Source organism: Euwallacea similis, chromosome 3 (genome assembly GCF_039881205.1).
Source record: "Euwallacea similis isolate ESF13 chromosome 3, ESF131.1, whole genome shotgun sequence".
In the NCBI taxonomy this organism is placed as follows: domain Eukaryota; kingdom Metazoa; phylum Arthropoda; class Insecta; order Coleoptera; family Curculionidae; genus Euwallacea; species Euwallacea similis.
In genome coordinates, this window is record NC_089611.1 from 2,064,663 (window position 1) to 2,076,726 (window position 12,064).

Here is a 12,064-nt window from a genome sequence, read left to right on the forward strand (position 1 = left end):
AACCGGAAATTGGGTATCTTGGAATATCCCTGCTGTTTTGATAGGTTTTAGGGGTTAATATATGAATGGAACTTACTCTGTGACTTCCAGTTGATCAGCTACTTCGACTGATCCCAACTTGAAGTAGACTTTGTGCAAGATTTGGTGACCTTGACCTCCGGACCCTCTCCCGTCGATTTGAGCTATTATAAAGTTCTTATTGCCTAGAAAAATGATTAAACTTCGCTTGCTGCATGAATGGAAATTTATAACGAACCTGCCAGGAAAGTATTCCAATCGATTCGCCAACTTTCAGTGACTAATTGGCTTCCAGGTCCTCCATACACCTGCACAACAAGGGGGTACCTCGTTATCTCGTCCTCTCTTAGCCCAGGGGGCAAGAATAACCTAATTTGAAATAATAAGAATTCATTTTTTCCTGCAAAAGTTATTTTTGGCTCACCTGACATGAGCCCTGTACCCTCCGGATATTTGAACAGGGAAAGTCTTAATTTGTGGCATTGCCATTTTGGAAACTTTTTCCTTTAAAAGGGTGTTGTTTTGCAGCCATAAAAGTGGTCTAGGTTTTGGCATTACCGTCCTGAAGAGGCGAGTCGTTGGCACACCTGGGCCCAGACATTCCAGCACAAAGTACTGGGAATTTGGGCTAAAGCTTTGTTTAAACCAAGTTTGTATAACGTTATTAGAACGAACCTGAACACAGCATTGTGGTACAAACATGGCAAATCTCGTTCTGATTGTTGGTGTTTGGGTTTCCGGCGTTTGCGCGGAGTTGGAGTGGTCATCACCACGTCCTCGTCCTCGTCTTCCCAACTCCCTGAGAAACCCTTATATCCTCAAGCAAAAGAAACTTTTCAATAGCATTTACTACCTTTTCTATATTTGTAAAAATTCTCGTCTAAAGTGATGTAAGAAGGAGGTGTTGGTGGTATTTCCTTGACGCATGTAATGCATACTGGCGGGGGCAGGGTGGCGCCAGTGCGAGGTGGTACTGAAGTCACCCTATAGAGGTGCAGCTCTCCAGGTTTGTCTTCAGGAACTCCAAGAAAGTATCTGCAAAAATAAATTTTACTGCAAAATTATTCTTAGCAAATAGCGTGTCAATCGATAAAAGAGACAACGCTTTCAACATTCCCCTTATTGATGGAAATGGAATAGATAAAGATCTAGCGTGATTCCGGCAGGAACAATATGGCGTGATGCTTTCATAAAAGGATAAATCCCCATTTAACATGGCTGCAGTAATTTAGATATGACCTACCTGTTGGGCTAATGCACCTAAAGTTTATTTTGTCTGAGTTCGAGGAGATGTTTTAAAGCTTTTAACGCTCTAAAGCTGGATTAGAATTTTAGACGAGCTTAAGGAGTTAATAATGAAATGTTTTTGAGAGGGATTTTGTGATTAAGAGATTTGTTTAAACTTACATTACGTCGTTTGAATGGTCCCAAGTTAATATTCTTTGCACTTCAAACCTGCCATGGGTGAGCGGGATGATTCTCTTCTTGGGAATGTTTACCGATACTGCATGTCTGAACGTTCCAGCAGGACCGTCCCTTACTGGGGCTATGGTAATATAATTACTGCTATCAGTTCCGAAAACTGGGCTGTCACCCATGTCTACCCATCCTTGGCCGTCTGCAGTAATTCGTTGGGTCTGCAAACAATTAAAGCGTCCATCAAAGATAAATATATTTTCAATGTATCACAAAGGATAATTGTTGTTGGTTAATTAATCAATTATTAAAATGAATTGCCTTGAACAAACACAATATAATGCCAATTCAAGAATAGCCATTTTCGATTGACGTGTAAGCTACAAATACCCTGACAATGAATATTTCAGCAGCAGTACAGATAGACTAACAATAGAGGCTCTAAATTGAATCAATATGGAGTTTGAGTCGAAATTTCAATTTTAGCGGCGAGTTTTGATTGGCCGACACTCTGCTGAATTCGATTAGAAAGCTCTGGACCCTGACGGGTCTATTTAAAAGTACAAAGTTCTATATTTAGGATGAGTGGTAATATGTGGTAATGGAATAATGGAATTTTTCCATTTCCGTAAAAGCTTTTTATGATTATTATTTTTATGGGGAATTGGACAACGGCCAGTTAGGAAATGACAATAGAAAGGAAACTGTTCAAATACGAAAATGGACAGAAGAAATTCAGTTTCCCTCGTGAGAACATAAGCTAACCCTCAATGTCCTCATTGATCTAAGGTAACAATCCTCAATTAGTGGGTAAAGCGATAATTGCTCAAATTCCACTCTTTGACTTTTTATTATAAAACTCATATCCCTCATCGATCTAACTACTATTGAAGAACTTAAGTAATTGGATCTACCTACTTTAATTTTGTTTTTTCAAGTTCATTTATTTTAGATTTTTGGGGCATTTACGGGCTATTTTCGGGGTGTTTTATGCACCAATGCTCAGTATTCTATTTCTAAACGCATATCACTTTCCAGCTGAAAATGCCTTCAACTACCAATAACAATTCGTAAAAGGAAATAAAAAATAAATATTAAATTTTGCTGCAAAATGTTTTTTTTTTCTATTAATGAATAATTAAACAGCTGGAACAACTGTAATTTTCTATTGTAATATTGAAGCAGCAATTCCTGAGCACGTTGTACACGATAAGCATAAAGCTGCAAGTCATTCAACAGAAGTTTACGACATGTTCCAAACGAAATCTGAGTTTATACTGATAGGTGTCTAATAGATGTTATGGAAATTGCATTAATTATCTTTTTGTGCACATTAAACCACTTCCCCCAGTAAAGATGATTGCTATCCATTTCCCTCTTTATGTGAAATCTTTCTTGCTTCTCGAAATAAGTTTACGTTCTTTTTAAAAGTATTGTTAAACTCTTCATAATTGACTATCACATTGGGAAAAGCTTCTTGGAACTTTTCAAGACAAAACTGAATGTACTATTGCCAAACCGCATTTATTTTTTGCCCATTGCGGAAGTAAGTTTCCAACAAAAAACTTTCTGTTTAGACCTATACATAAAAGATGGTTTTCAAAGTTTAAGAGTATTGAAAAATACTGATTTTTGTAAACGCTTGGAAAATGCAGTGGAAACTGAACGAAATTATTAAAAAATGAAGTTATTTTGAGCAAGAGAAAACAGAAGACTGAATTTTGGCGTTGATAATTTTCTGAAGTTGGCGTTGGCGCCCGGAGCTTATGCCATACATGTAAAGACGTGAAATGTGAGCGCAAGTTTGTTTCACATATAACCACCTTTTTGAACAAGTTTGAGAAAAATGAATTATGCCCGAAGTGTTCAGAATGTAATCACCGAACTCAATTTAAACAAAGCCCGAATAGTTTTAATCAACTTCCTATGGTTCAATGCCTACAGCGACGTTTTTTTTTAATGATAACACGCTAATAATTACCTACAGTTTTCCTAATAATAAGATAGTCTTGCACGTCTCTGGCTTTCATGAAATAAATCAATATACGTATATGTATGTATGCTTGGAGAATGAATACGATTTCCTTATATTAAATGTGCAATTTTCCTTACTTCCTTAACTGTATTTTTATAAATTTTCCAGACGCATGATCAAAATACGACGTTTTTTGTATTTTGTAACTCCTTTGTGGATACCACCGGCTCTTGATATTTAATTAAGGTAGAACATCAGACATTTTGATTGATGTTGGAAAATTAAGGTCTTAAAATTTTTGAAGAAAAGGTCAAATCGTACTTCACTTTGCGAAATTTAGTCCACGCTTAATGTGATTACCTTGAACAATATACAGCTGCGAAACACGTAAATTTTAATATGACAATTTCCTAATATTCGAATTTTAAAAATAAAGAAATTCCAGGCAAACATTTTTCCATAAATTATTGCACATCAAGCGTGCTTTATGGAATTTATGGTATATCTCTGACTCTGGGCACTTCCGATTGCCCAATTTTGCGGCTTATAATAGACGCATACATGCGCACAGGTACAATGGTTTTTTTGCTGAATAGCTCTCAGCAACTAGAAATTTAAGATTAATTTTGAGAGAATTTGGAAGAAAATTTGACTCATAAGAAATAGCAAAAATCATAATCGAAAAACGACAAACATGAAACAATCGCCTCATCAAAGTCATCTTTATTAAAATAAACAATTTTAGAATAGTGAAATATATATTTTTGTTAAACGTCTCAATTAGGTTTAAGGGCATTTGAATTAGTATTACATGTGTTTGCAGTGTTTCCAATACAAACAGTAATTCTCACAACATCGTTTACATATGTCTGTACACAACTAAATATGTACACACTACACCTATATTGATCATTCTGGCAGGAGATTGAATCCTCTAGTTTCGTTAAACTTAGGGTTGATTTGGAAAGTCATATAGTGCACCTTTAACCCCTTAAAAAGGTATTAGTGAAAATTCATTTGACGATATGTTATAGTTGAACTTTAACTTTCCTAGAATGCCCTTGACTCTGTTATACCTTCATACAAATTATAATCAATAGGCGATTTCGTTGACCTCTGTATAATATGCACATTCGTTGTGGGAAAAGTGGCACGTTTCATTACATTGTCCATATTGAAATATTTATGCCAATGTAAATTTAAACTAAAGTTGTATGTTGGTTTTTCCATAAATTGACAGATAAATTTTCTAACTGGCCGCATAATCTGGTCGCCTCAGTATGCGCAACTAAACGAAACCATGCTCAAACGAAACTTTCCCTTTCACGAATTATTCATAGGGTGGCCGACTTCAAAGGGCACAGAGCACATTTTAATCTTACCTAAATAGCATTTTCCAGGCCCATAATGCATATATAATTTATAGACGTAACACTCTCGAGACAGTTTTGAGCGTAATCACTTCATAAATTATCAAAATTCCCACGCCGACTCTTTGACTATATATCCGCCACCACTACCAAAAACCACTACTAAATTATTCAAAACTCACCTCTTTACAATCCCATTTGGGACTGGAACATACGGTTACCACGGACAAATTTTGGGGTCGGTTCAACCATACCACCGAAATTTCCGTCAGACTTATCCAGGACACAGCAGTGAAATAATAGTCCCTGGAGAAGAAAAAAAATTCGTTTCCAGGGTATATATTTGCATTTTAGAGTAACTTACGAATTCGCTATAGCAGCTGGAGGTATTATTTTCTTGGTTTTGATGTTGGAAATGTCAGCCAAGTCCGCCATAGTTAGTGTCACAACTGGATTTCGCGTTCCTGGTTTGGGATAGCGGAGGGATCGTATGTCTGGATAGAGACGCCCTTCGTCTAGGAAATGCGAAGTTTGGGGTTTAAATGACTTCTGATGTGTACAGGGCAAAATTGAACTGCGTTTATGAATGAGATATATTGTTAGTCAGCAAATCAATATGGTTGATAGATCAATGAATAAAGTAATTAATATCGACTATTTTTAGGTCATCAATTAGTACTCAAATTGAATTTTAATGGCGAAATGCGAATGGATTATGAATGGAATATACTGATGAAATCCCCCGAAATTAAGCGTACTATATCCTTATATTGTTTATCGTTCTGGGGCTTTTTGAAAATTTTGTTTCCTAGAGGCCTCTAAATCACAAATGGGTTCCCGTTGTTTCTTCCTGTTACACTCAAGAGTTTTATGGTAATATAATACTTACCCACATTTCCGTACCATGGAAACCTCAATTCCTCCACCAGTGTGTCGTTAAACGTGGCAAATACCATCAGCATTCCGTCACTGGACATCCAGATGGCTGAGTTGGTTCCCAGTATTTCTTCTAAAATTAGAAAAACACTAATTATCATTCGTATTCGTTTTAAAATTTACGCAAGAGGGAATAATTAGCGAATTTTTCCATCAAATCCCTTAAATCAACTAAAGAAAAAAGGGAAAGATCTTCGATTAAATAGGGCAGATCAATACTGTTCCCACACTCGAACTTTCCATTTCAAAAAAGGAGCATATATTTTTTACTAAATCCATCCCAAGTTAACAGGATCGGCGTCCGTTCTTATCGCAACCCCAAATGCAGCAGGCCCTTCGCTACACCCTTAGCAAACACCGCAACAAACCCGAACCATATTTCCGAACCTATTAGGGCAGCAAAGGGTCGTATATATCGGCTGATTTATCGTTGCAAGGGCCTCAAAGGGCCGGATTAAGTTACCCATTTGAGTTGGCTTACAGGTGGAAGCTGCCAATTAACTGGAAGCAAAAAAATAACGATTTTCCGAAAATAAATGTAAAGGGCATAGGGAGGGATACAATTGTTAAAGTTAGTGTGGGATAAATGTAAAGATGGAAGTGGTTGAAGAAGTAGGGAAAATTGAGTTTTTGGCAAAATAAGACCAGTTTTTTGCCATTATTGTGGTAACTTATAAGAAAACACCCTCCTAACATATTGAATTGAATAAATATAGAAGTTAATATATAGGTTGAAGTCGCACTCTAGAAGAGACCTCGAGATCATCGTACAACTCGGATAATGTTCTTCATTAGTTTTCTAGGAGACATTAAGTGTTTTTCTTAGCTCGCTCGTGAAAGAAAACGAAGTATGAAGAATCCTATATTTGGACAGCAATCTTGAGAAAGTTTTGAGAGTTAAAAGAAACTTTGAAGAGAATGTATTAAAGACAAAATGAATTTTTAAACTTCTGAGGTATGTCCGAGTGATCTTGGAGATGTCTGCAATCCTGTGTTCTAATACCGCAAAGCTTTATAATGAGTTGTGAAATTTGCTATAAAACGTAAATTAATCCGGTCACTTACCCTCATATAGCCAATCGGGAACTCCGTGACTGACCACCCCTGGTACGGCAGTACTGGTCACTCTATACCCTGTATGGGAAGTGGGAGTTTTTCTGTAATATACGTCATAATCTTGCACCATAATTAGACTATGCCCTTTGGGGGCCCATTGAGCCAGCAATAGGAAGGGATGATCATCATTTTCAGGCAACGCCCTTAAAGGAAAATCGTTTCTGAAAAAAAATCCTGCGGTTTATGTCTTTTTTCGGCCGTAGTTAGAACGGGATATAACCTAGTTAAGCTCGCTAATTAATTACAGAAGAAGGCAGGAAGACGGGCAATAAAAAGAAGGGCGCTATATGAAAGGGCTTTTAAAATTCGGGCGGCAAATTACGGGATGTATCGTCGCGGTAATTGTAATTAATGAAAAGGGTGGTGGGTTTTCCGGAAATAAAGAATTTCACAACTTTTTCCATTGATTAAAAATGTCCGCGTAAGCCTGAATAAAAAGCGATCGCAGGCAAATATTTGCATGTTAAATCTGTTTTGAAGAGAGATAAAGGGTCGAAAAGGGCAGTTGTTTTTGCTGGTGGAAAATAGAGAGAGTTTTGAAACGAACATCCTGTTTGGCTGGTATTTATTTTTTCAGATAACACATGAACCACAGCGAGCGAGAGAGAGAGTTAGGGAGATAGAGTGAGAGAGAGAGAGTGAGAAAGAGAGAGTTTGTGATAATATTGTGCAGTGGGGCCTTAAAAATGAAGTGGTTTATAAAACGCTGCACTCTGGTGCACTCGATTTGTTATTATTCTATTTTCAAAGCGCCTGTTGGTGCATCTAATGGGAGATTGCAATTTGGGAAGCCATAAATTGTTCTTCAGCTTAATGGCCGTTAAATTTTAGTAGCGAATCTCAATGTGCATTACAGTCGCATAAGATTAATTCAAAATGGAAAATAGTGTAAATGCGTAACACCAGAGGTAGCATGAAAATGAAAACTTAATGTGTAAAACAGCCAGAGAAGAAAGAAAAAATCAGCAGACTAAAAAGAGCATTTTTGCATCTTCTACTATGAATGATATATAAATAGTTTTGTAGATAATTGAATTTCTGTAAAGGTCTACAAATGTCGAAAAAGTCCTAAAAATCAAAATAAATCAAACACGATTGACAATCGTTACTATGTTGAATTATGAATAGGTTTAGGTGAATAGGTTTAATTTTCGACAAAAAAACCATTTTCATTAAAAAAGCTGCCATGTTTCATTTAAAAAAAAATGAAATAAGAGTCAATTTCCGGTTTAACCGGAAATCGCGTCAGGCTGAAAATATTTTTACGATATCACGCGATATCACGAATATTTTTCCACGAAATAAAAATACAAAACTTAAAAACACATTAAGCTTATCATTTTTCATGTACGGATTGAGTCAGTTCCCAAAGGCGAACCCTGCACATAGATGCAACTGTGCGAGCAGCCAGTGCGAGTGTCTAGCCTAGTCTAATCCCAGCAGCACACGTGGGACGAGATAGACTACTTGAGGGTATAAAACCATAAAAACAATTTCATATAATTAAATTAGAAATAAAAATGAAAAAATTGCTTCGCCATGACAATGCGCTCGCACATTGCCGTGACCAGGATTCGAACCTGGGTTACTACGGCCACAACGTAGGGTCCTAACCACTAGACGATCACGGCTATTGAAGACTGAAGAGCTTGAGGAAACAATTTCTTCAAAAACCCAGAAACATAACATAAATTAATTGCAAATTCACGCATCTTCGTGCTTCAATGAGCATATTTAATTTCTCGATTTCGTGGACCAATAAACCTTTTTACTCGGACTAAAACTTTCTTTTTTATGTAACCTAAAGACGTTGCCATCTACTTACCCGGTTTGAATGTCATAAACGGAATATTGAGCCAAATACGAATGTCTAAAGAGCTTCTTAACGTTTTGAGCTAGCAGCAAGTATCGCTGGTTCGGCGAGAGCTGGTACCTGCTGGGATTGAGCCTTCTCTAAAAAGAAAGGAAAATCCTCGTTGAGATCGCCGTGAAATGAACCATTTATCTTTGAAATTCCCTATCTGGCATCCTAAAATATTGGATGGTCCGCACTTTTCGACATAAACATTTATTGAGTGCCCCAAAGAAGAAACTATAACTCAAGATTTATTCTAGCCGAAGTCGTTTATCTTGTAACCCGGCAAAGGCTACCTTTAAGGGCATTATTCGGAATAATTCGTAAGGGAACTTACGTAAGTTTGATTGGACATTATGGTTCTTACTGACATGTTGCCCGTGTAGAGAATGCTGATTCCTCCCCATTCGTCTTTGAAGAGCAGCTCGTCATCTGCAAGAAAACTTAACGATGTGAAAGTATACAGTATAAATGTACTTTACAATGTTTCCTAGTCGTATGCGGCACATAAATAACCGTCCCAAAGGTAAGTATTACAGTTTTGATTGAGTATTTTCATATTTTTAAGCACGAAAACACACTCTCCTCACTTTCAGACTGTAATGTTGCAAAACTTCCTGAAATACACATTTCTAAATTTTTTATAATAGCAGAGATATACTGAACCTTTGTTGCTCGTTTTCGACTACATGTATTATACATATACTCAAAAGCAAAGGTTTGGAAATTCCTTTACGCGCGAAATGTGTGCAGTGTTATGAAGAGCACTTGCGATTGCATTTCAGCTTGTTAAAGTGTAGTTTCCGGCAAAATTTGGTTCATTAATCACATAATGATATACGTAAAACTAGGACTTACTAGAAATCCAGGTCCCATTGAACCTGAGTGGCTGAAAAGCATGACTCAATATATCCTCCAGTTCAAACCTAGTTCCCTTGACCCTTGGCCCTTCGTCTGGAGGAGTTAATAGCACTACCGAGGTCACAATAAGGGATAGTACCACCACGATCACCAAAAGGGCAATGAAAATCCCCCTCCAGTTTCTCTGAGTCGTGTTTGTCGACACCAACTGAAACAAATAGAAACCCATTACAACGTAACTTAGCAAGAAAAGTAATTAAATCGTAATTAATGGATAACTCATTGCGGCTTTGCCAAATGGAATTGCCGAATTAATTTCTTCGCCGTTGCTTTCGGACTTCTTGGATATCATTCTTACTTAAAGGGAATAGGAATTTAATGGAAGGTGGTAAATTTGCTCTTTGGCGTGATGAATTTCGTAATACAGTTGAGATTTTTATGGGCCCTAAAGCTGCTCGCTTTAATATTCCTTTTTTGTATGCATCAGAGGTTTTCACCACGTTTGCTTTGCAGTCGTAAATATTCGGGATAAGAGGATTAGGGTAAAGCTATTGACTTTTCATTTTCGCATATACTAAACGGCGAAAGCAGCTTTCCAAGGTGGGAGCAAAAGTATCAGGTTTAGTGCCCTTTAATAGATTCAATGTAGCTACTAACATGAAGTATTTTATGCAGTGAAGTATATCGTGTAGCATCTGTAAAACTCCCCAAGAGATGTTAAAAAATTAAAATGGTATCCTTCGTAACAACTTTAAAGTTGGCAGTAAGTGATTTAAATATTTCATCGCCGGGGTTTAATGTTTGCCTCTTTCGAGTTTCGTGGAAATTGTGTGGAAAATTGGGAAATATTAGGCCTCGTTTTTTATATTTATATGAGCAAAGGTCGTGGGCTGAATAAAAATTGAGGATATTCTGCTTATGAGGAAATGTGGGCAGAAAAGTCCGGATATTCCACGAAACTTAGCGGGATATTGAAAATTGAGGGTTATTTGGGGTGAAATCACAAGTACTAAAGAGGTTGTATGTATTTTTAAATTTCACAAATTCATCAATTGTTGATGAAGATTAAAGAGAGACTACTTTCATCTACGTAAAGCTTCTCAAGTACTACTAAAATCGTTTCACTTAAATAAATTATCCTCACTTTTCACACACCTTTAGAAACTCTAAATTAATTTTAAATTACTTGTAAACTGTAAACTGGTCTAATTTTCCCATTCTAGGAACTAGTAAGTTTCAACTAAATTTTATCATCTAGATCTAGAATCTGTAGATTTCATTATTATTAAATTACTTTACTTATCAATAAAAAATGTTAATTTCTAAGAAGAGAGACATACGAGTGATTTCAAGTTTAGTTATTTATATTTATTAATTTCTGAGACTCATAAGCTCCTTATGCCCAGTCATTTCTCCATTAAAATTGATTGTATCAGTTAAAATTGGGCAATTCTATGCCGAGCTTTCCTCACTTTTTTCGTTAAACTTACTAATCTTCACTCCTGATATTTGTAATTTTCTGAAGCCTTACTTTTCAATTTCTGAAATTTACCATCACTGGGTTAATCATATTTTTCAGCTTTTTTTTTCTCGAGAAAAATCTTCTAAAGACATCCGGTCTGGTCTTCTGGCGAACCGGATAGTGTGAGATTAGCCGGGGTGCCTACCCACTCAAATCTCGAGTTTCTTTTTCCTGCAGCTTGCAACGATGCGGAAATATCCCTGGAGGGCAAATCGTGAGTGTCGAGGGGCTTGGGGATTCAGCTGTCAATTGCTTTTAGGTTCGGGGTTATTGTCTCCCTTGAGTGGCACGCTCCATGCGCCCCTTTTTTCAACCATTGCAGAAATGGCATTGCTACAGCAGTCCCACTTTATTTTACCTTCCAACATCCCATTAATGGGGAATGTTGGAGTTGGGAGATTCACGCATTCTTTTAGCATGTTGCGAAGTAAAAAAAGCAGTATTCTGCGATATCGCAGGTAGGTTATCAGCTTAAGCTGAGCTTAATAAACTCTTGCCAAAAGGTTAAAGGAAGACTTATCTCCCTACTTTTTTCGTGGAATAAACTACTTGCAACTCTCTCCCTAGTTAAATAAACTACTGTTCCCAATTGAAAGAGCAGTAGTTAACTAGAAACTTCGTCACTTATCTACTGTATCATCGCTTTTCACACTTTTCTCTTCAAAATCGTTACCCTACTTTTAAGGCCCTGTTGTATATTTATAGTTAAACAAAGTAGGTCTAGCTAAAGCAGAAAGGTACTTGAATTATAATAATAGCATTACTGTCAAATTAATTCAATTCGTAACCAGTTCTGACTCAGGCAAACTGACCTTTGAACCATGATTGTACAATAGATCTTTGAAACGGTTTTAGTTCTGAAATAGGTGACGATCCTATTACCTGGAATTGAATAGTTATATGACTCAACATAATATGCCAAATTTAAGGAAATTAACTGGTTTTTTTGGGTTAAAAACCTCATCAAATTTACCCACCATTATTATATATATATA

General features: G+C 36.7%; 1 protein-coding gene and 1 non-coding gene across 2 annotated transcripts in view; both read right to left on the reverse strand.

The window, feature by feature from the left end:
- The window catches only part of Dpp10 (Dipeptidyl peptidase 10), a 42,110-nt gene that overhangs the window by 4,508 nt on the left and 25,538 nt on the right, over positions 1-12,064 (reverse strand). Inside the window, exons 3-15 of the mRNA XM_066406680.1 lie at positions 9,545-9,755; positions 9,024-9,118; positions 8,657-8,784; positions 6,781-6,992; positions 5,669-5,788; positions 5,144-5,294; positions 4,962-5,085; positions 1,426-1,655; positions 872-1,053; positions 694-817; positions 443-646; positions 257-387; positions 77-203 (exon numbers count right to left, since the gene is read on the reverse strand). Coding sequence (XP_066262777.1) covers positions 77-203; positions 257-387; positions 443-646; positions 694-817; positions 872-1,053; positions 1,426-1,655; positions 4,962-5,085; positions 5,144-5,294; positions 5,669-5,788; positions 6,781-6,992; positions 8,657-8,784; positions 9,024-9,118; positions 9,545-9,755 — 2,039 coding nt within the window. The remainder of the gene's footprint in view (positions 1-76; positions 204-256; positions 388-442; positions 647-693; positions 818-871; positions 1,054-1,425; positions 1,656-4,961; positions 5,086-5,143; positions 5,295-5,668; positions 5,789-6,780; positions 6,993-8,656; positions 8,785-9,023; positions 9,119-9,544; positions 9,756-12,064) is intronic.
- TRNAH-GUG (transfer RNA histidin (anticodon GUG)) lies at positions 8,391-8,462 on the reverse strand. Its single transcript has one exon. It is a non-coding gene; the product is annotated as a tRNA-His (tRNA).